Below are 24647 nucleotides of genomic sequence, written 5' to 3'. Positions count from 1 at the left end.
GAATAAAAATTCTACTCTTTTTAAATCTCTTTTCTCACCTCTGATTTTTCAGAGAGCAAATCCTTCAAATCTTGACTAGAGATGCTTTTGTCTGTGGGTGGTTAAAGCAATGACAACTTGTTTATTTTACTGTCTAATTCCCAGATTGGTTGATTACATTTTTTTCAGTACCTCCAAGGGGTATCGTCCCAGGGGATCAGTCAAGGTGGGGAATTATCTGTAGGAGGCCTCATACGTTTGTACAAGCCAAGTCTGTCGGGCTGCATAGGGCAGGTTGAAATCATCTTCATGTAGCTGAGGGCCTGATACACCAAGTGATTGAATTTTTTCTGACTGGGAACGAAGAACAGGGCATTTGAGAAGTAGAAAGAGAAGAATAATTATGCTTGTCAGGAGTAGGTAAGTGACGATCCAAGATGGGTCAAACAGTGCTTTCAGATTAGACCATATTTTCTCTAAGAATCCTGAATTGATGTCCAGTGTGGGGGCATGGGTATAATTTAGAGCAATAATTTGATTAATTAGTAATATAGAGTAATTAAGAAACTTTTGATTCCAGTGGCCGTGAATATAGTGCATGAGTATAGGCGCACTTCAGTAATATTTTGTGCTTTATAGGGGGTGAGACAAAGTGACCTAAAGTGAGGGTCACAAGCTAGCAGAGCCATGTCTTTGGTAATTGCCAGCTCTTCACTTAAGAGATCAATTTGTTTTTGTAACATATTAATTGCCTGGTGAAGATGCTAATTGATAAGGGACTGAGTGTGAAAGGTAGAGGAGGTTTTGGACACGGCCTTGTTGAGTGTCTCCACAGTAGTGGAGGATTGGGTGATAGCCACCACAGTGGTGGCGGCCGACCCTAATGCAAGGATGATGGCTGAGATGAGAGTGGCAGTGACCCCGAAATCCTATTTTAAGCAGGGGGCTTGTGACAAGGCTGTCTGCTCTATAAGGGTGACAGTGTGGAAGTGGGTTGCATTGGTGACTGGAACCCAAAGGGCCGCAGGTTCACACATAAAGAGAACTATGTGAGCTGGATGGTTCCAGCAGGCCGCCAGTACACAGGTGGTGTTGGTATCGGAGCAGTTGAGTTCGCCCCGAGGGTTGGAGGTAACATTGGCTAGCAATAAGGCAAATGGGGGCCGCATGCAAATGGGGGTGGGGGGGCCAGGATGTCATGTGATCAATGGATGTAAAGATTTTGTTTTCAGCGCAAGTAGAGGGATTGGTGTTAGTGTAAGTGCCGTTGGAAAGCTGAAGGCCCTGCTGTGCCAATAACGGCCTCATGTCCATGCAGGCGTGTGGACCACAGAGGTCCCAGTCACCGAGTATTGATTCGCGGTTGGTATGGAAGATCCTAATGCCGCAGGGATAGGTGGGGGCCAGTTGTCTCCAAGATCCTAGGGGGTGATTAGAAGGGGAGCGGCTGAAGCAGCAAAAGGGAGGGATGGCATGGTTGAGCTTAGGGTGGCATCTCTGCCAAGGTATAGGGAGCGTGAGGAAAAAGGGTGCAAGGGAGCAGAGCATGTGCGTGGGCAGTTGGGAAGCAGTGGGCATAGAATAGTAGGGCAAAATGGTAGAGGGGTGGCGGTCCCCTCCACCTCCCCTGTTATTATTGTCCCCAGTGCAGCGAGGACCGAGGTTACATCAGTGTTGTTGAAGGTAAGGCCCTGGAGTTTAAGCATGTAACGCAAGGAGGCACTGCCAGCATAATCTTGGACAGTCAGGTTGAACAGCCCAATGCATGAGGATGCGTTGTTGGTAGTGAAGCACAGAGAGTTATTTAGGGGCCAGGAGCCATTGAGTGATTCCCAGGAAGTAACTTGGTCCATAGTGGGGAGGCCAAGCATAGAATTAGTTGAATAGAGGGTGGGGTAGGCTGGGGAATGAAGCGATAAGGGCAAGAGTATAACAGGGTCATTAGTGGGGAGTGGTTGAGGATTGGGAGAGTCCATAATATCTGTCTCGTTTCCCCTCTTGTGGGTGGGGCTGAGGGGCACCCCAGGTGGAATTTAAAGGAGCCAAGTCCAGTTGAGGCTGTGACCTACAGTCTTTAGCCCAATGGAACCCTCTTTTGCACTTGAGGCAGCGAGTCTTGGGGTGGGCTGTACCTCTTGGGCAGTGGCTACGAAAGTGGCCAAGCCCCCCACAGTTCCAGCAGCCTTCCAGTGTGCCAAAGTGGGCGGTTTTTCCTTGAGACAAAAGAGTCTCCAGGGAGGCAGTCAAAGCCTCAATAGGGCCCGTCTTAGGGTCTCATTGCGGACAGGTTATGTTTAGTCCCTCCCAAGTTAATTGTTTGATAAGCACCTCTCAGGTGGGTCCAGACTCCACCCTCTGCTCTGCTGCCTCGGTGACACAGGTAAGGAAGTCCGTGAAGGACTCTCCTGACTGTTGAATCAAATTGTGGAAAAAGACTTGTGGATCACAGGGGGAGCAACATTTAAGGGCCTTAAAGGCCAAGTCAGAAACTTGTTGAAAATAGGCATGGAGGCCAATAGTAGACTGGGAGATTGGGTCAGTATATTGTCCATGTCCCATGAGCATGTCCAACGTAATGTTGAGACCATATTGGAGATTTAGGCGTGCCTGGTTTTCAGCCTGATCGTCATAGACTGCATGCCAGTTTAGAAAAACTGAGGGTTCTAATACTGCCTTTAGTAAGCTATACCAATCATAGTGGATTTGTAAATGTAAGGACCACTGGCGAAGAACCTGTTTGAAATATGGGGAGTCAGGGCCCGATTGCTCAGCTGCCTTGCGGATAAGAACAAGGTCAGTGAGTGGGGTGGGCAGCCATGGACGCTGCGCCGCATCGGGGCCAACGTTAACTGTTAACCGGAAATGCCGACAACAATGTTAACCGGAAATGCAGGCAAAGGCAGGTGAAGCTTTAAGGAGGGCGGTCTAGGAGGGAGGGGCATGTTAGCAGGGGAAGAGGCAGGATGGTTACTGAGGGTGGGGTAACTACTTCCACAGGTAATGGGGCGGGGGAATTTCTGGGCATGGTAGCTCTAGGAGAGTATCCTGAGATATAGGCAAAGGAGCTCCTTCCTTATTGGAAGTGGGCTTAGAGGCTGCGTCCACCTCCTGGTCTGGGAGGTCAGGAGTCAAGGTAATAGCCAGATCTACACTAGATTGCTCCCAGCAGTGTTTGTTGTGGGCCAAGATGACTTCCTCAGGAGAGGAGGATTTAAGGCTAGCAATGATGGCTAGGAGGATCAGTACAAATGATGCAAGTGATCCCTGACCCAACCTCCCTTTTTTGGGCCAGGAAGAGGACCCACATCTACGTATCAGGGTCCCACATGTTTTCAGGGGAGACCCACGGAGCGAAATTAATGGATTCATCACAAAAGTGTTCGATATCTTTTGGTTTCACTTTCAACCCTCTGGTTTTAAGGAGCACCTGGAGTGCTGCCATTTGTGGTTCCCTACATTGTGGATTTAAATTTCCCATTGTGGGAAGGTCTTATGAAGCGGAATTCGCCACAAAGGTACAAGACTAGTGTGACTACCGAGGTGTATTGGATCCAAATGTCTTGTGCTCAGTGAGGGACTTCTGGAGGCCATGACACCTCCAGCCGTATGCTCACACTGTGTCTCCGAGACACGCAACAGCGTGACCTGAAGCCTGGGCTCTGAGTTCGGGGTAGATCAGCCCTTATGTGAACTCACCGGGACGAGCCGAGATGGGGGGGAGGTGCCGTTGTGGGCTTCGGGACCACATGGCAGTGTGTGCCTCCCTGATCTAACAAACTAGTCCTACAATAAAGACGACAGACAGGGTGGAGGGGACAGAGGAGGGGCCTACTCGCTTCCCCTCGAGCAGCCAAAGAAACAGACAAATCCAGGGGCCTACTTACCGAACGAACCGAGGGCAGGAGTCCCTGTTCAGGTGCCAGGTATTGCGGGTTCTCCTCAAGCCAGCTGTGAAGACCCTAACCTGGATCAGGTCCCCTGCTGATTGGGGGGGCAAGAGGTGCAGAGTCACAACACAGACCCTGGGAGTTGGGTAGAAGCAAGCACTAGGCAAGGTGCTGCAGCCTCGTTTAATACAGCAGGAGGCACACCTTATATCTCCCTTTCTCCGCCCCCAAGTCCCTTTAGTCAGCCACGCAGTCACTTGGCTCGCGAGCAGGGTACAGAGGCATAGGCTCCTTTTGGCAGGCTATTTGTGGACCAAGAAGTGAAGTGAATTCTCGCTGAATCCCAGGGCTCTGGGTCCATGCCATCTTTGGAGGCCTCCTGCTATAGTAACTTTATGGTAATAAATAGATTATATGTGAGGTTTCCAGAAAGAATATTCAGTATGAATGCATACTATTTGGGAGTCGGGGGGTCTTTTTTTGAGACAGGGTCTCCATGTACCCCAGCTATCCTGTAACTCACTAGGTAAACTAGACTAGCCTCGAACTCACAGAGATCTGCCTGCCTCTGCCTCCTGAGTGCTGGAATTAAAGGCTTGTGCCACCATGCCAGGTGAATGCATACATTTTTTAAAAATCAGGCAGGCAGCAGGGAGACACGTGAAACTTCAGGGTTTTGTAAGGACATTTGAAAGAAAATACAGTAACAACTTTTCCTCCTATTAAAGGAGAGTTTTATTTTAAAAAAATGAGTCAGTTGGGCATGGTGGCACATACCTTTAATCCCAGCACTTGGGAGGCAGAGGCAGGCACATCTCTGCAGGTTCAAGGCCAGCTGGCTGGAACTACAAACCCTGTCTCAAAAAAAAAAAAAAAAAAGACAAATGATCTACTTCCTCATTTTATCACCAAAGAAAGAGATCAGGTCTTAAACAGATGAAGAAAATTGCCCATGCTTTCATGTTAAGGCAAGCCCAACACTGATACCAGAACCTAACCCCCTGACTAACCAGGGCTCTCTGTATATGATGGTTTATCAGGTGACAACATTCAAAGCACCTTAATTTTTGCTATGTCTCATGCCTTTTTCACTGTTAGTTATCAGTTTGCTCATGTAAATTACGCTTGTTTAATATAGTTACTTAAAAACGAAACTTGGTATGTTTTAAGTGGAAAGTCTCCGTACTATAAATGATCAAAAGAAACATAGTGAAGTCAAAAATAGTACTTGTTTCCTTAGATATTATTGCTTTGAAGCTGAAGCTTGTTCTATTATTGCTAAGAGGGAAGACAGTAATTTTTATGAAAGACAAAACCAGCCAGGTGTAGTTGTGCTCACCTCTAGTTCTAGCACTTGGGAGGCTAAGCCAGAAGGATTGCATATTTGAAGCCAACCCGGTAACATAGTGAAAACTTATCTTAATAAATAAATTCAGAAATTAAAATGACATGGGAAGGACTGAAAGGGAAATGACAGTCTTACCATGTAAGTCATTATCCATGCTACCACAAGGGAGAAAAAAAGTGCCATGCCAGTGAGCAGAAGTGGTGAATTTTGAGGGTTTTTTTTGCAAAACAGGAGTAGTTTAGGATTAATATAGAAGTGATTCACTGTGGGAACCCAGTACTGGTAAACATGTTTATCTATGAAAGTGTACCTGTTCCTTAGTGAGGATGGGGAGGAGAAAATGGTGAAAATGATTATTAAACCTGTAGAAGGGGGCTGGAGAGATGGCTCAGTGGTTAAGAGCATTGGCTGCTCTCCCAGAGGATCCAGGGTTTGGTTCCCAACACCTGTGTAGCTGCTAACAACCATCTGTAACTATGGTTCCAGAGGATCCAGCACCCTCTTCTGGCCTCTCTGGGCATTCCGTGCATGTGATGCACTTAAAACTACATGCAGACAAAACACTCAAACACACACACAAAAAAAATAATAAAATTGAAAAATTGAAAAAAAAACAAACCTGTTTTTGGTATGCTATTGGCTTTGGGACCAAATAATTGTTATACAGGACCTTGTCCTCAGTAGTAATGCCAGTAGTAACAGCCTCCTCTTTGGGCACTGTGGCAGCAAGTCCCAATACATTTGTAAAGCCTTTTAGGGATGGCTAAGTATTACTGCTGGAGAGGAATGGGGAGATTATCCTGAACAGAAGGAATGGTTCTACAAATGTGTGGCAGCAGAAATGATTGAAATTTACCTCTCTTTTCTAGAAGAGAAGAAGAAGTTGGTCAGAGACTTTGATGAAAAACAACAGGAAGCAAATGAAACGGTGAGAACAGGGGCAAGGTCTTATTTCTTCTATTTGGTTTGGTCTTTTCTAGAAATCATACTATGAATACTATGACTTGATCATAGATTACCTTTTCCTGTCTACTGATCTTGACTGTTTCTTACTGTCTTAGTTTCTCTTCTGTTGCTGTAATAAGATACTCTGACAAAAGCAACTTGAGGAAGAATGGGTAATGAGAGTACAGTTCATCATGGCAAGGAAGTTAAGGCAGTGGGACCTCGAAGCAACTGGTCTGTGAAGTAACACAGAGCAGCAAATGCATGGAGCTGCCCAACTCCCTTTCTCCCCTTAGCAGTCCAGGAGTGGGCATGTCTTTCTACCTTAAGTAATGCAATCAAGATAATTCCCCAGGGGCTAACCTAGATAATCCCTCAGGTGTGTCCTGAGGCTTGTCTCCTAGGTGATTCAGGTTCTGTCAAGTTCATAACATTAGCCATCACACTTAAGTGAAGTTAACTTAGTAGGAATGGGTATTGCAGGGGTTTAACAACACAAATAGGTAAAATTTGAAGACTCCTGAAATACAAGCCTTTGATAATTTTGACATGAGCAGTAAGGGCATTCCCATTCCTTTACTGAAACTGACCATTAACATTAGTTACTGGGGGCTGAAGAGATGGCTCAGCAGTTAAGAGCACTGGCTGTTCTTGCAGAGGACCTGGGTTCGGTTCCCAGCACCCACATGGTGGCTAGCAACCATCTGTAACTCCAGTTCCAGGGAATCCAACACCCTCTTCTGACCTCTGCAGGCATTGCATGACATGAGTGCACTTACACACATGCAGACAATACACTTGTGCACATAAAATAAAAATAGTAAATACTTTTTAAAGATCAGTTACTGACCTTTGCTAAACTTACTGTCACAGAAAATATAGCTCAACTGTTCATGGTGGCGTGTGTGTTTATTTGCAGGATTAGGTATAGGTGCCAGTTTCTTACATGTGCTTGGTATTGGTAGGTAAGCACTTACCATTGAGCTACCCAGTAGTTTATTCATTTATCACATACTTGTGTTTATGTGTGTTCATGTGGGGGGGTGTGCACATGTGTATGTGGGTGCACATGCATATAGAGGACAGAGGTCAACCTTAGGTATCATTTTTCAGGCTCTCTCCACCTTGGTTTTCTTTTTCTTTTTGAGATACACAGTCTCTCACTGGCCTGGAACTTGCCAAGTAAGCTAAACTGGCTAGCCAGAGAGCCCCAGGGATCACCTGTCTCCACCTCCTCAGCACTGGGATGACAAGCATATGCTACCATGCCCAGCTTTATTTACATATGTTCTGAGGGACTGAACTCAGATCCTCATATTTGTAAAGCAAGCACTTTACTGACTGAGATGTCACTCTATCCACATAACACTTTGAGTGAATGGCACTTGAAGTGAATGTGGTATTTGTGGCCTCATAGAATGCATGGCTGAGTATTATTTAGGGTAGCCTGTGGTTGATGAGTTCAAACAAGCATACCCCAGCTGAGGGGGAGAACCAGGCTATCTACTCATTCCTTTCTGTCTTCGTAGCTGGCAGAGATGGAGGAAGAACTACGGTATGCACCCCTATCTTTCCGTAACCCTATGATGACTAAGCTTCGAAACTACAGGAAGGACCTTGCCAAACTCCACCGCGAGGTGAGAAATACACCTTTGACAGCCACAGCTGCAGGCCGAGGAGACCCGAAGTATGGCACATATGCCTTAGAGAATGAGCATATGGTAAGTGTTAGCTTCCTCCTCCTTTAAGAGTTTGTGGTATAAGAATTAGATAGATCATGGAATATACTTGATGTTATCAGTGCATATTGGAGTCTTGGGGGGGGGGTTATCTTCTCCTGCATTTCCTTCCCCTTCTTCCCTCCAGTACCTGCTCTTTTTAGTTCAAATCTTTCGAAACCATATACTTACTTAGATTTCTTTGTGTTCATATGCGTGTATAGATATAGAATAATAATTTGTTTTTAACAATATGTGACTATTACCTATGGGGATGGGGCATTGAGACAGAGTCTCCTTGTAGCCCCAACTGGCCTGGCTATGTAAACCAGGCTGGCCTCAGTCTCGGAGAGATCCACCTGCCAAGTGCTTGGATTAAAGGTGTGTGCTACCATGCCTGGCAGTGTTATCTGTTCTTATCTACACCCTATATTTTGACCTGTTGATCTAATTCCTTTTCTTCTTCAACTTTCATTCTTTCATATAAATTTTAGAATCACTTTTTCTGGCATGCCCTCCAAAATTAGGTTTAAGTTTTAGTTCTGTTTTTGAGATCTGTGTCTGCTTTTAGGCTTAAATAATCCTCCCATTTTAACCTTCTAAGTAGCTGGTCAATTAGGTTTTTTTGTTTGTTTTTTTTTTTTTTTTGTCTTTTTGAGGCAGGGTCTCCCTGTAGCCCCAGCTATTCTGGAACTCACTTTGTAGACCAGGCTGGCCTTGAACTCACAAAGATCCACCTGCCTCTGCCTCCCAAGTGCTGGGATTAAAGGCAGGTGCCACCACACCTGGCATCAGTTAGGTTTGTAACTTATCAGAGTATTGTTACAAAAATAAATCCAAGCTTTCTGTTATTTTAATAGCAAGATAGCCCAGCAGCTAATACAGGTACTATTAAAGGCTAGCCAGGCATGATGGCACACACTTGTAGTTCCTGTACTTGGGAGATTGAGCCAGGAGGTCATGATAAGTTTGAGGCCAATCTGTGACACAAAATGAGATTGTCTCAAAACAAAAATGAATAAACATTAAATAAATATATTAGAGGTGCAAGCTGTTTGCATTATTGGGTCATTCCTGCACCTCCCAATCTGAGTACTCACTCTCTGAAGTTGTCAGTAAAATGAAGCACATGTCTATGATGAATTTCAACTGGCCCATGGGGAAAATGTTCCAATTTTTTAGTCTTCCATTGCCTCACTTACATAACAAGCAGTCAAATGGCAGATACTGTGTTCCTTTTGACTGGATTTCAGGTCCTACTTTAGCCTATGACCTTGAATAGGATCTTACAGTTCATTAGAATCTCTGATTCTATCTTGAAAGCACAGTTGGTCGGTTGTATCTGAATACTCAACTAACCTTGGATTTTAAAAAATTTTTTTAAATATTTCATCCATTGGGATTGGACAGATGGCTCAGTGGTTAAGAGCACTATCTGTTCTTGGAGAGGACCTGGGTTCAGTTCCCAGCACCCATATGGCAGCTAACAACCATTCTTAACTCCAATTCCAGGGAATCCAATGCCCTCTTCTGACCTCTATAGGCATTGCATGACATGGGTGCACTTAACATACATGCAGGCAATACACATAAAAATAAAAAAACAAAATACTAAAAATAATATTCTGGGGAATCATGTATGCTGGCTTACAGCTTTAATCCCAGTACTCTGGAGGCAGAGGGCAGGTTGATCTCTGAGTTTGAAGCCAGCCTGGTCTACCCAGAGTTCCAGGCCATCCAGGGCTACATAGGAGTCCCTATCTAAGACAAACAAACAAAAATTGCACCTGGGGCCTGAAGAGATAGCTCAGCAGTTAAAAATGCATAATGCCCTATCAGAGGACTAGAGTTCTGATCCTAACCCCCACATCAAGCAGCTCATAGTCTCCTGTAATTCCAGTTCCAAGAAATCTGCTGACACTCCCTTTTGGCCCTTCTGGGCACCCACAGACACATGTGCAGAGACATACACTTGTGCCTTTGTGCATGCAAGCATGTATGAACACATACATATGCACACAAATAAAATCTTTGAAAAAAATTCATCTGTATAGGATATCTACTGACCTTTTTCTTCTCATGATTCCCTTAAGCCATTAATAACTATTTATATAGCATTTACACTTTATCAAGTATTATAAGCAATCTAAAGAGGATTTAATGTATATGGGAGGTGTATAAGTAATGTGCAAATACTACACTATTTTAATGTGGGACTTCAGCATCCCTAGATTTCAGAATAGGAGAGAGGTGTGTCCTAGACTAGCCAGTGCCTTGCACATACAAAGGGACAACTATAATGGAAATTATTGCACACTGTATCCGTTTTACACAAGAACAGAGTCATAAGGAATGTATTGGCAATAAATTTATAATGGAAGATGTCTAACACTTCCTTCCATACTCCCATCAGAACCGGCTACAGTCTCAAAGGACATTGCTTCTACAAGGCACTGAAAGCCTGAACCGGGCCACCCAAAGCATTGAGCGTTCTCATCGGATTGCCGCGGAAACTGACCAAATTGGTTCAGAAATCATAGAAGAGCTGGGGGAGCAACGAGAACAGTTGGAACGTACCAAGAGCAGAGTAAGTCTGGGCACTGGGTAAAGTAGGTGGGTTTTCCACACCCAGGAACCATACTAAACCCAGTAACTACAGCAGTTGCAGTTCTGAATTTAGGGAATCTTTTTTTTTTTTAAGGTTACACTTTTCTTAATTTTTAAATTACTTAGCTAAGAGAACCTCCTCTAGAAGTAATTTTGCAGAGCCAGGGAGATTCCATCAGCAAAGTACTTGCCATGCAAACAGGAGGATCTGGGTTCAGATCTGTAAAAGCTGGGCAGGTGGCAACTTGTCCATCTGTAACCCCAGTGCTGGGGAAGAAGGGTTGGAGATAGATCCCTGGAGCTTGTTTGGCTAGCCAGCCTAGCCAGGTCCATTGAGAGACCGTTTTAGAGCAATCCAGGAAGACACATGAGGAGTGACCTCTCCATCTGTACCTACATCTGTGAAATGTGCACATACAGTACACACATACACACAAGTAATTTTGTCCCTAAGACTTAGATGTCATTAGAAGTTTTTGTTTTACTTTGTTTCTGAAGGGTCTGATTTATGCCAGTCTATTTCTTGCTTTATTAATATCTAGTGGGATTTTTTCCATTATGAAAACACTGTCTATTTATAAGACCTTGTCATTTAGAACAAAGGCTATTTTTTCCACATGTCAAAAATTAGTATCACTGGGCTGTGGTGATGGCATAGCAGTTAAGAGCACTGGCTGTTCTTCCAGAGGACCCAGGTTTGGGTCCCAGCACTCACAGGGTGGCTAACAACCATCCATAATTCCAGGGGATCCAGCACTCTCTTCTGACCTCCCCAGGCATTGCATGCCCAGGTGCACTTACATACATACAGGCAAAACACTCAGAATAAACATAAATTGAAAAAATTTAAAAAGTGTGACTGATATTATACTTCAGTTCTGTTAGCCTAGGTAAGTTGGATCATTGTATAGGTCAAATAATAACGATGTTAGTTCTCTAGTCTACTGTGACTTTAAGAGGTTTTGAAAAGTAACTTATTTTCTTTTATGTAAGTGGATTAATTAAAATTAATGTTTTATTAAAAATAAGTCATTTACCTGTGGAATGTTATATTCTTTTTTTTTTTTTTTTTGGTCTTTTTTGAAACAGGGTCTCCCTGTAGCCCCAGCTGTCCTGGAACTCACTATGTCGACAGAGATCCGCCTGCCTCTGCCTCCTGAGTGCTGGGATTAAAGGCGTGCGCCACCACACTTGGCCGGAATGTTAAATTCTTAATATTTGTCCAGAGGGAAATCTGAACTGAAGATAGGAAAATACTAACTAGCTCATTGTGAGGATTTGGGGAGATTTTCTTGTACATATTAGCTACAAGTCTCCCATCTTTAAAGTTAGCGATCCTCTTCAGTGAATTCACAATAAAGTGCTAACTTCAAGGCAAGCCCTAGAGAATGCCACTTGCTAACAGATAGCCTGGGTTTTGAGTTTTGAATATACTACGTAGATTGGCTGAATTTAAACACCAAAGATTGAGCTGAGGGATCAATTCACTGAAGCCACTGGGCAATGGAAACACAGAGCAGAGAACATCATTGAACTATCCTTCAGCTAACTAGATAGTAACAGGTAATCAAATGGGAAGGATTCAATAGGACTAATTCCTTTCACCATTCAGGATAACTACCTCAAACAGATAAGGGGGAAAAAAACAAAACCCCAGGATCTCAAAAGTAAACACAGCTCACAAGACTCTCCTAGTATTTGGCTGATGAAATTCAAGGCTTACATTACAGTCACTGGCCAGATATAGGTGAAGCCTTCCTATTTTGAGTAGCTAAAGTAAAGGATTAGTTCAGTTTTAGCCACCTGCCCCCCACAGAAACATTGGGATATAATGATTTCCAGGCCTCCTCAGCACTAAAACATCTTGTCCTTTCTAGGTACTTTTCCTTATAGTTAAAGCTATTATATTCATATGATTTTTTTTTGCATTTTTTAGCATAGACCTTTTATGCCTACTGTTAGTTTAGGAAAGTTCAATTATATATAGGACATCCTTTTGAAATGAGAAGGAAATAATTGTTCTTTTCTCTTCTCAGCTGGTAAACACAAATGAAAACTTGAGCAAAAGTCGAAAGATTCTCCGCTCCATGTCTAGAAAGTAAGTTTCAAACAATCACAAAATTTTTATTTCTTGAAACGTCTTTCAACTAAGAAAGCTTAAAACGGTGACTTAAAAAATGTCCTAATAAAATCACTTTAGTGCTTGATATTGCATAGTCCTCCCAACACTTAACATCTAAGAAGAAATACAGTTTTATATTCCAGGATAAAATCCTTTGTTATAATTATGTATTGTTCCTACTTAAGGTAGTGGGAACCCTGTCTACTGAAACCGTGTTTAATTTCAGTTTATATTTCTTGGGGTGGGGTGGAAGCTGGAGAGATGGTTCAGTGCCTAACACTGGCTGCTTTTGCAGAGGACTGGAGTTCAGTTCCCAGTAGCCACATGGTGGCTGACAGCTACCTCTAACTGCAGTTCCAGGGAATCAAACGCCTGCTGTTCTCCACAGGCACTACATGCACAGGTGCAATTACAGTACTTAGGGAAGACAAATGGAATAGAACTTTTATACTCTTTGAAAAAGGTCTGTAAACACTTTATTTGTAAATTGATAATGCTTAGTGCTTGCTTTGGGCTATGCTTAACTTTTCATGCTTAACTTTTCATGGGAGTTAGGGCCTTTTCTGGGAGCCCTGTCTTGTTAGCAAGTCGTCCTTTTTTTTTTTTTTTTTTTTTTTTTTTCGGTCTTTTTGAGACAGAGTCTCCCTGTAGCCCCAGCTGGCCTGGAACTCATTATGTAGACCAGTCTGGCCTTGATCTCAGAGATCCGCCTCTCAAGCGCTGGGACTAAGGTGTGCACCATCATGCCCAGTAGCAAGTAGTTCTTTTGAAAAAGATCTGGGCCAGGCATGGTGGCTCAGGCCTTTAATCCCAGCACTTGGGAGGTGGAGGCAGGCAGATCTGAGTTCAAGGCCAGCCTGGTCTACATAGTGAGTTCAAGGCCAGCCTGGTCTACATAGTGAGTTCCAGGTCAGCTGGGGCTACCAGGGAGATCCTGTCTCAAAAAAGACCAGAAAAAAAAAAAAGGACTACTTGCTAACAAGACAGGACCCCAAGAAAAGGCCCTGACTCCCATGAATGAAAAGTTAAGCATAGCCCAAAGCAAGCACTAAGCATTATCAACTTACAAATCAAGTGTTTGGCTGGGTGTGGTGGCATCCGCCTTTAATCCCAGCACTGGGGAGGCAGAGGCAGGCAGATTTCGGTGAGTTCAAGGCCAGCCTGGACTACATAGTGAGTTCCAGGCCAGCTGGGGCTACAGAGAAACCCTGTCTCAAAAAGACAACAACAACAACAAAAAAAAAACCTTGGCCAGGCATGGTGATGCAGAGGCATGTGGATCTCTGAGTTCAAGGCCCACCTAGGCTGTAGAGTAAGAAGACCGTGTCTCAAAAAACATACCTACCTACATACATATATAAATAAATAAAACAAATAAAACCTTAAGTACTAACAGCAAATCCAGGTTGTATTGCTACTGGGGTTGAAACTGGGAATGGTGTGTCCTATATGTGACTGAACATGAACTACAACAATCCATTTGTGGAACTAGCAGTTGGAGTAGCTTACCTAAACAGTAGAAAATTCCTTGTGAAATAAGGAGAAACCAGATAATCCAAAATTACATTCTTTGTATAAAAAAAGTGGTAAATTTTTTTGAATCAGGGTTAGCTGGGTAGCAGAGCAGAGGGAGAAATGGGGAAGAGTAAGAAGGGAAGACGTTTACAAGATTGAAAAACCATACCCAAGGCTTCTAGTTACTTGTCCTAAAAGCAGGACCCAGCCATGAGTAACTTTGATACAAAGGGTCTACCTAAACCTTCCAACCTGTACTTATAGCTCTATGTGTAACTGATGTGGCTCTGCATGGTGAGCTAATGATGTTTTAAACAACAGAAATAACAAGTTGAGGAAGTTAGAATCAAGAAACCATTTTTATGCTTTGATATTGTCCTGGTTTCCCACGTTCCTGTGGCTACTCAGTGCTATCCCTGATTTATAGCTGAAGAACATTGCAAATTGTCACTGGCCAAAGAACTTTGAGTACTTAACTGCTAAGTGGCTGTGGTAACAAACAAAAGCTCAGTTTGTGTCCAGTGTTAGGAACAGCAAGAAATAAGGTCATCCAGACTCACTGCTGTCTATTCTGCTTTCTTTGTAGAGTGATAACCAACAAGCTGCTGCTTTCCATCGTCATCTTACTGGAGCTGGCCATCCTGGTCGGTCTGGTGTATTACAAATTCTTTCGAAGCCATTGAACTTCTTGTCGAGAAGGGATTGTGGACCAGAATCTTGGCTCTGAGAATGAGTGGTGTTAGGATATAAAACTGCTGCTGTAGGCTTACAGTTCAAGAATGTATTGTATAGCCAGACTGTGGAAGGGAGGGCAATGGAAAACCACACAAATGTGAAGGAACAGCAAGACCAGTATGATATACCAAGGTAATAAATGCTGTTTATGACTTCTTCAAATTTACATAGTATTATAACATATTAATGCCTTGTAAACTGCAAAAATCCAAATACATTTACAGTAGTAGTATTGGTTAACAAAATGGGGAAAGGAAATTTTTACAACTGTGAGAGTACACAGATGTTCTCATTAAGGCAATATTGACCCAGACAACCATTTAATATCTGTCCCTTTAAATGCCTTGCAACTCTGGAGTGCCCACTGTAAAAGGTGCCAGTGTACAGTATTTCCTAAATTCTTACACGTTCTTCACTGTCTGATTCATCTGGTGAACTGGGAGTAGGAAGTTGGTCGTAGACAATGTGTCCTCCTTCTCTTGTCTGACCAAAACTTGAAGCAATCACGTCCACTGCCAGGCTAGCTGTAGCCTTCGCTTCTGCCTCTGAAGTGGCCAAATGAGGATTGACTTCAACAAGATCCAGTGCTGACAGCAACCCTAGAACAAGAAGGTAGGAGAAGACTTTAGAAAGTTCCCGGTTGTTCCACATAAGTCATTTTCCACTATAAAGTTACCTACTGTCAGAAAGCCCTTTGCCCCCCATCCTCTTGTCCATGAGTTTAGGGCTGAAAGAAGCCTTTAAGATAATGAAATCTATCCCTATTCAGCTAATGCAGTAAGCCAAACTGTTGGCCTCTTTGGCACTATCTATTTGGGATTTTTGTTGTTGTTTTGGGTTTTCCCCCAAAGTTAAGTATTAAACCCAAATTATGCACACTGAGCACACGTGTTACCACTGAGCTTCATCTCAAGCCCTACCAGTACATTTTTTTTATCCTTTTGTGCATGGGAAGTATATGTACATGCATGTGCCATAGTGCACATGTGGAGATGAAAGGACAACCTGGGGTGTCGGGTCCTCACTCCTTTCAGTTTGAGACAAGGTCTCTTGTTAGTTGCCGCATACATCATGCTAGTTGGCCCCAAGCTTCTAGGGATTCTTATATCTTCATCTCCCACGTCAGCCACAGAAGTGACTGGGATTGTAGGCTTATACTAGGTCATCTGGCTTTATGTGGCTTCTGGGGATCCAAACTCAGGTCTTAAAGTTTGTACAGCAAGCACTTTTCCAAACACTTAGCCATCTCCCTAGTCCCACTATCTGTATCTCTTAAGGTACCATCCCACATGCTCTGATGTATAGTTATTACTGCAAACTTTATTTTTGTTACGAGACAGGGTCCTGCTGTGTGTCCCAGGCTGACCTCAAACTCCCAATCCTCCTGCCTTAGCTTCCTGAATGGCCCAGACTTTCATGACCAAGTTCTAAGAACAGGTTCCATGTACAACACATTTTTTTTTTCGGCCCCCAGCATCTTGGCACTTGGTCAAAGGAAGGTCAACTATTTGTTCATTGATTCAATTTGATTTCTCATTGCCTTCTGTGAAGGTTCAAGAACTTGTGTCCGAGTTCTCAGCACTGTTTCTTTGTCCTGGAATGGGCTGAGGGGAAGGGAAGAACCTATACAGATATGCCCTCCACATCTATCCCCCTTACCTGGCCTACTTCCCTTGAGATTTTTTTTAATTTACTATTTAGTTACTCTGCCTCTTAAAGAGGGATCTGAACAAACTAGAATTCAAGAACAAAGTATTTAAGAATATTAGGGTGGCTATAAAGTCTAGAATATACCTAATGGTTTATGGATACTACATCATGGTACATGATATGCTTGCTCAGTGCCATCAAATCTGTTCAATGTTTCTTACATTCTTAGTAATACATAATTGAGTGTATTGTACAAAACTATAATGTTACCATTGCATTGTCATCATTTCCTCCACTTTGACCTATGTCCCTAGTGATTTGTGACTCATACTCATTGGTTAAACTCAACACCTTTAGCATGTCCCCAGAGTAGTAACCAAGAGGGTTTGCAGGTGGTACACACCTTTAATCCCAGCACTTGGGAAGCAGAGGCAGGCAGATCTCTGTGAGATTGAGGCCAGCCTGGTATACAGAGCAAGTTCCAGGACAGCTGGGGCCACCAAAAAAAAGGGAGGGTTTGCACTATCAAAAATACATACTATCGCTGGGCGTGGTGGTGCACACCTTAAATCCCAGCACTCAGGAGGCAGAGGCAGGCAGATCTCTTGTGAGTTCAAGGCCAGTCTAGTCTATATAGTGAGTTCCAGGATAGCTGGGGCTACAGGGAGACCCTGTCTCAAAAAGACCAAAAATAAATAAATAAATAAATAAATAAATAAACAAACAAACAAACCATATTACCTATGTTTCCAGGCTACTGTCTTTTTGAAAGTTAGCAAGTTAATTTAAGCAAATTGCCTTGTGGACTGTGTCATATCAGTCTTTAATAAAACAATACTACAGCAGTAGACGGGGAGACACAGTATACACCATCACAGCTACTTGCTAATGTTATTAACCCCTTCTGAGTGAAGCAAAGTGAAGGGTTCTTTGTTTTATCTCAAAGACTACTGACAATATTTATGATTATGAGTCTGAGAACAAAGCTGTCTTCCTGTTGTCAGATCTGACAGGCAATTCTTACCTAAGGCTCTAGCAGGCTGTAGGACTCAATACCCATTTGCATCCCAGCTAGTCAAAGGTTTCTTATAACACTAGTGAAATGGCTTTTGCTGCCAAGCCTGACCACCTGAGTTGAGTCCTTAGGACATACATTGTGGAAAAAGTAGACTCCCATAAATTGTCCTAACATCCATGTTTGTACCCAGGTATGCATATAAAACACAGACACACATACACACACTCACATACTATAATTTGTTTTTGTTTTTTTTTTTTTTTTGAGGCAAGGTTTCCTTGTAACCCCAGTTGGCCTGGAACTTGCTATGTAGACCAAGTTGGCCTTGATCTTACAGAGATCTGCCTGTCTTTTAAGTAAATTTAAAAAAAAATTTTTTTTTTTTTTTAAGAGGTTCCTTGCCAGGTGTGGTGACACATGCCTTTAATCCCAGCACTTGGAGGCAGAGGCAAGTAGATCTTTGTGAATTTGAGGCCAGACAAGACTACATAGTAAGACCCTGTCTTAAAATGAAACAAAAACAAAAAGGGTTGCTTATGGCTCTTGGCCTTTGAATCTGGGGTCTCTGTGCTTCTGTCTGCCCCCCAATTTCATGGCACGATTACTGAAGCAGTATCGTGTGGCATTTATTTACATTATTTTTTTAATTTTGTTTTATGTGCATGAGTGTATTGCCTGCATGTAGATAAGTGCACCCTTATTACCCAGTACCCAAGGAGGTCAGAAGAAGGTGTTGGATTCCCCCGGAACTGGAGTTCCGGACAGTTGTTAGCTGCCATGTAAGTGCTGGGAATTGAACCTGGGTCCTCTTCAAGAGTATCTAGTGCTCTTAACCACTGAGCCATCTCTCCAGCCCCATTTATTTACATTTTAAAAGGAAGGTCAATTTAAGTAGCCAGAAACTTTCTGATAGAAATGGAAACTAAACAAATAACTGAGTTTGGGGCATTAATTCCCTGATAACCATGCTTGATAGTCTAATATTCTTTTTTTTGGTCTTTTTGAGACAGGATCTCCCTGTAGCCCCAGCTGTCCTGGAACTTATTATGTAGACCAGGCTGGCCTTGAACTCACAAACATCCATCTGCCTCTCGAGTGCTGGGATTAAAGGCGTGCAACCACCATGCCCGGCTGTAGTCTAATATTTTTTTAATCCTCTATCAGCCGTTCATCCAACTGTATCCTCCTATGGAAAGTTTTAACAAGTTCCTCCATATTAAAGTTCCTAATAAGGCTTATCTTAGATTGAAAAGAAAAAAAAGATGGGACTAGAGAGATGGTTCAGTGGTTAAGAACACTGGTTGTTCTTGCAGAAGACCCAGGTTCAAATCCCAGCACCCACATGGCAGCTAACAACTGTCTGTAACTCTAGTTCCAGGGGATCTGATGGCCTCTTCTGTCCTCCACAGGCATTGTACGACACGGGTGTACTTATCTTCATGCAAGCAATACACTCATATACATAAAATAAAAATAATAAAATATTTATAAAAAAGAAAAAAGATACTGTCTATGGGGACTGAGGGGATAGCTCATTCAGTAACATGCTTATTGTATAAGCTTGAGAACCTGAGTTTAATCCCTAGAACCTACGCATAGAAGCCAGGTATGGTGCCATATGCTTGTAGCTCTAGTGCTAAGGAGGCTGAAACAGAATCCCTGGGGCCCATGAGCCAGCCAGGTTAGCCTAACCCTTGAGTTCAGGTCAGTAAGAGACCCAGGAAGCACCTGAGGAACCACACACAAGGTTGACTTCCACATGCATGCCTGTGTACTTACATCAAAATTTTTTTCTATTCAAGAGATTTTTTTTTTAAAGGTCTTTTTGAGACAGGGTCTCCCTGTAGCCCCAGCTGACATAGAACTCATTATGTAGACCAGGCTGGCCTCAAACTCACAGAGATCCACCTGCCTCTGCCTCCTCAGTGGTGGGATTAAAGATGTGTGTCACCACACCCGGTTCAAGAGATCTTCTTAAAAACTGGTTGTGAACCATGACTGTAGTCCTGGCACTTAGGAGGTAAAGACAGGAGGATAAGAAGTAAAAAGTCATGCTTTCTTCATCTACATAGTGAGTCTCAAGCCAGTTGGGCTACATGAGACCCTATCAAAAAAAAAAAAAAAAGTACATGATAAGCTTAAATCCAAATTTCCAACTCCCAGTGAACCAATAACCCCTTAATATTAGAGTGAAAATTAGCTACTGTTGGCTTTCTCTCACTCTGCCTTTAGATAGCATAGACACAGCATCAGTTTGGCAGTCTATACTTACAAGTTAGTGTGTGAGGAGACATCATCTCCTACTTAATCTTATCTTAGCATATTTTGGTACAATCCAAACTCAAACATACCTCTGAGTATCTACATCTTCTACTAACCTGGCCATATGATTTTGGCCTATAAAAGTTTAACCAAAAACAAAGTCTGCAGTGATACACTAGAACAGCTCCCCTGCAGGCAAGAGGTTTCAGCATATTTACATTTGGAGTTTGCAGAGCTGACAGCTACATACCTGTATTGTGTATTTCTTCAGTAATATACATGCCTTCTCTGTAGGTCAGTCCCCCTACAACAGGGGTTCCTGTGGCTGGAGCCAGTTTAGGGTCAAATGCATCAATATCAAAACTCAGGTGGATTGGCTTTTGTCTTCTGGAAGGGAAATGGACAGAGAATATATATCTGGTAATGCTTGTAGTCTCATTCTTTCCATGATTGCAACTCCTAAATTGTGTCCTGCTGGTCCTGGTACTTTGTTAATTCAGCATATTTCTAGGTTTTCTATTACTGAAAATTATTAAGAATAACATACTAACTTTCTACACAGTACTTGTGATATTTCCATTTGTTCTACATATCTCAAACTTCAATGCATATTTCTGGGTTACTCTGGACATTAGCAGTGCCTCTTACACTAGTAACTGACAGTAGAGGGAACTTCCTTGAGGCTGGGCTCTGGTGCTCTAATTTATCTTCATCTATGTTGGGGACCCCTGTTGTGTAAAGTAGCAGTCTCTTCATGTCCGGATAGCCCATGGGCTCGGCCTCATATGCAGAGATTCCTTTTTCAGCAGGGTGCCTTCCCGGCATCTTCCTGACTCATCTTTTGAAGCAGCCATCACAGAAACATGGCCTCCGGCTCAGGAACTGCCAGCTTTTTCTTTGCAGTCTGGCAGCCTGGCAGGAGCCCACTTCCACATGTAAATAGGGAATCCCACAATGTACCTATCAGCTAAGGTTTTCACCACTACCCCCACAGTATAAAATATCCTGGTTTCCCCCAATTAATCGGAGCTGGATCACTAAGACTTGGAGCCAAGCTGAGTCACTGAATAAAGAGCTGTAACACGGACTAAGCTGAGTCCCGTGTCTTATTGCCTACTATCCAGTCTCTCTGGAGAAAGCTGTTTCTTCGTAAGCCACGACTCACGGAACCCTAGCTTTCGCCGTCCTGCACTTTCCCGTGAGATCCGGCAGCTGATGGATCTCGCATCTCGAGGAAGTGCACGGGTGAAATTAGGATGGGACCCGACCAGGCCAGCCCCGGTAGCAGAAGCCTCAGCAGCACGGAGATCCGGGACCCAAACGACAGACGCGGTGTGGGACCCGCCACACTCCCAGGTGCACGCAGGAGACCTGGACCACGTCGCACCCAGCGGCGCGAGGGAGACCGGCGCCATGCCCAGCGGCTGGCGCTCCGCGGAACCCCGCACCCCCATACATCTAGGTTACAGTTGTTTCAGCTGAGCATAATTCTGATTTTTATGTCTGCAAACTTAACCATCTTCCAGTTCTGATTTGATTACAGGTATCCAGTGACTGAAACTAACCTATAGCACCCTTATGCCAAATAACTAAATTTCTTAACAGCTTACAGAATGACATACCACCAGATGGCAGTTCTGACATTAATCACCCAGAGCAAATGATGTTTAAACTAGCATGTGGTTGTGTTTAATACAGAACTCAGATGAAGCAGTAATGAGGCTAGAAAGAATGGGATCACTGGAATAATGAAAGAAGGCCTCTCATCTCAGAAGATGCTTATAAAATAGAAAAAAAAACAAAGTCCATAAGAAACAGATTGGATCAGTGACTTAAAGAATATGATTAATGTTTTGTGTTATGCCTTTCTGAACTTAAAATTTTACATGTACATGTTTTACTTTGATTTTAAAAGTAAAGTTACAGGGCTGAAGAGTTGGCTCAGCTGTTAAGAACACTGGCTGCTCTTGCAGACGATCCTGGTTTGATTCCCAGCACCCACATGGTGGCTAAAAACCATCCTAACTCCAGTTCCAGAGGATTCAACACCCAGCATTGCATGACACAGGTGCACTTGCAACATGCAGGCAATACTCATACACATACTCATACACATAAAATAAAAATTAAAAAAATATAAAGTAAAGTTACTGTGCTCAAGAAGACAGCTTAAGCATGTGGCTCTTGAGTTTTCCCTGTCTGCCCCTGGGACCTAGAAGTAGATATTTGTGGTCATTACTTACTTGCCAATCAGCAGATCAAATGTCTGTTCCATGACCTTCTGGATACCAAGTCGATCAATGTCTCTCATGGAAAAATACTGAATGTCATAGTTCTTTAAAATAAAACTGATGAGATACAGGGAAAGATTTCTTAGTTTAAAAAGCAGTTTTAACAAATGTATATTTGGGGTAATCTTGCCTTTATACACAAATAGGCCCGGACAGGCCCAAAGGTTAACCCAACTACATCAACTTACTGTTCAGGAGGGTCCACATCTCTTAGGCCAATGTACACAATATTTGGGGAAGAGATACAGGGTTTGATCCAAGAAAATCCTGGGAGTTGTGGTACCTTTGGAGAAAGGAATGAGTAGAATTAATAAAAAATTTTGGTCTTACCTAGCTAATTACCATGTGTTCCCAAGAGTGAACAATCACTTTCTTCTGTCCACAGTCTATGGTTAAAGCAACACAAGACATAACCAAACTGGTAAAGAAAACTGTCAAATGGACAAGTTTCAGAAAGGCAAGTGCAAAAAAGTACAGGTTTCTCAAGAAGAATGAAAAAAAAGTTCTTCTAAAATGGTCTTAGTTTCTCATTAACTACCTAAATGGTGGGAATATGCTGATTAGTCTTTTTTCCACCCCTTTGCTCATACCGAACTGGTTACAGCTTGGTTTTTAAAGCATAGGTCAGTTGGCATCTCACGTTGCCAACAGCCAAATGAATTCTGCCTAGCAAACTGTCTTTCCTAAATCTTTAATGAATTATCTGCCCTGGCTTAGCTTGGTTTCTCACAGAGTAGAGCGCTATACAGATTCTAGTCTGCATAACAGATCCCCGTATCTTCTGAAGAGCTCAGAAAAATATTTCCCAAAGGTAATCATGGTGCCACTTAGCTTCTAAACCAGAATATCCAAAAGTGGCCCAAGAGCCTCAAACCTAGAAGTCCCCATCTGTGGAAGTGTCCTTTACTGCAGTTATTACCCACACTACAAGCTTATTTTCCTAAGAGATTACAAACCTCACTGAGAACAGAGAGCACACCTTAGTCATCTTTATATCCCTAGCATGTAACCAATTGGCTGGCTCTCAGTAACCTTATAAACGGAGTGCTAAGCCACAGTTAGCCCACCCATCCAAATCTTAACTAGGTTAGCCCACCCATCCAAATCTTAACTAGGTTCCTGAAACCCCAGGATAACTTTGCAAGCCATTTACCTTCTCATTGGGCCTACTTACCTTGTCCTGTAGTTCTCTGACAAGAAACGAAAGTGGCTGTCCGTGAATATTTCCTGATACACTAGTAAGAGGTGTATTGATGTCAGCATGAGCATCAACCCAGATGACACAGAGATCTGGGTGGTGCCGGGCGTGGCCGATAATCGTACCGATTGCCAGGCTGCAAAGAACAAATAGTCTTCAAGGCCCTCTGCTTGGCAGACATGCCCAATAACAGATAACCTTAGCTAACACAGCTTACACTCTGTCCCCAGAGCAAAGTCAGGCCCTGGACTGAAGCTTGGTTATGGTGAGACAAAAGTCCCTCAGTTGTAGTTCCCAAAGATTAACTTGTAAGTGGATTAGATAGAAAGGTAAAGCTTTAAAGAGTCAGTGCTCATGACTGGCTATTCCTGCAGTGTGACACATGCCATTGCTGCTCCTCATATCTATATTAATTTGTCCTTTACCTCTAGTCAAAAAGGACCTCAAATATTAACATTTGTCCCACAAGTGAAATTTAATTAATGTGGTCTGTATTAACAACTTGCAAAAGTGCTTCTTAATTCCTCCAATTCTAACTTTCAATGAAGCTGATACATTAGATGGTTTTTGTTTGAAAATGAGTCTTGCTGTATTCCCTGAGCCTGTCTCAAACTCAGGAGCTTGGGCAGTCCTCCCACCTTAGCTTCCCAAATAACCGACTACAGGTGTGTACTACTACATTTGGCTTACATTTACTTTTATTTATTTATTTATTTATTTATTTATTTATTTATTTATTTATTTATCTTTTTGAGACAGGGTCTCCCTGTAGCTCCAGCTGCCTGGAACTCGCTCTGTAGACCAGGCTGTCCTCAAACTCACAGAGGATCTGCCTCCCCTGCCTCCCAAGTGCTGGGATTAAAGGCATGCACCACCATGCCTGGCACATTAACTTTTTAAACATGAAAATTAGAAAGCAAGCTGGATGTGGTGTCGCATGGGAGACAGGCAGACAAAGGCCAGTCTGGACCAGCTGGAGCTACAGGGAGACCCTGTTTCAAAAAAGACAAAAAAAAAAAAAATTAGGAAGCAGATCTGCAGATTTAGCTCAGTGTTGGAGCATTTACCTTAGTGTGTGTGAGACTAAGTTTAATTCCCAGCACAACACACAATCAGAAAGTTGTAAAAGCTCATATAAAGCAAGCGTGATTGGGTGTCCAAGGGGAGACAGGCAGACAAAGGCCAGTCTGGACCAGCTGGAGCTACAGGGAGACCCTGTTTCAAAAAAGACAAAAAAAAAAAAAATTAGGAAGCAGATCTGCAGATTTAGCTCAGTGTTGGAGCATTTACCTTAGTGTGTGTGAGACTAAGTTTAATTCCCAGCACAACACACAATCAGAAAGTTGTAAAAGCTCATATGTGATTTTTTTTT

The 24647-nt window shown here is 42.9% G+C and overlaps 2 protein-coding genes across 2 annotated transcripts in view; one reads left to right on the top strand and one right to left on the bottom strand.

The window, feature by feature from the left end:
* Nucleotides 1-15022, top strand: part of Vti1b (vesicle transport through interaction with t-SNAREs 1B) — a 22564-nt gene extending 7542 nt beyond the window's left edge. Inside the window, exons 2-6 of the mRNA XM_008852159.3 lie at nucleotides 6084-6142; nucleotides 7689-7880; nucleotides 10291-10464; nucleotides 12521-12582; nucleotides 14708-15022. Coding sequence (XP_008850381.1) covers nucleotides 6084-6142; nucleotides 7689-7880; nucleotides 10291-10464; nucleotides 12521-12582; nucleotides 14708-14804 — 584 coding nt within the window. The 3' untranslated portion in view covers nucleotides 14805-15022. The remainder of the gene's footprint in view (nucleotides 1-6083; nucleotides 6143-7688; nucleotides 7881-10290; nucleotides 10465-12520; nucleotides 12583-14707) is intronic.
* Arg2 (arginase 2) overlaps nucleotides 14836-24647 on the bottom strand; it is a 22223-nt gene continuing 12411 nt past the window's right edge. The window contains exons 4-8 of the mRNA XM_008852161.3: nucleotides 23252-23411; nucleotides 22266-22360; nucleotides 22030-22134; nucleotides 20037-20173; nucleotides 14836-15455 (exon numbers count right to left, since the gene is read on the bottom strand). Coding sequence (XP_008850383.1) covers nucleotides 15250-15455; nucleotides 20037-20173; nucleotides 22030-22134; nucleotides 22266-22360; nucleotides 23252-23411 — 703 coding nt within the window. The 3' untranslated portion in view covers nucleotides 14836-15249. The remainder of the gene's footprint in view (nucleotides 15456-20036; nucleotides 20174-22029; nucleotides 22135-22265; nucleotides 22361-23251; nucleotides 23412-24647) is intronic.

This window comes from Nannospalax galili, unplaced genomic scaffold (assembly GCF_000622305.1).
Source record: "Nannospalax galili isolate Female #2095 unplaced genomic scaffold, S.galili_v1.0 scaffold285, whole genome shotgun sequence".
In the NCBI taxonomy this organism is placed as follows: Eukaryota; Metazoa; Chordata; class Mammalia; order Rodentia; family Spalacidae; genus Nannospalax; species Nannospalax galili.
Note: the sequence above shows the minus strand (reverse complement) of the source record. Positions and strands in the feature narration are given on the sequence as shown.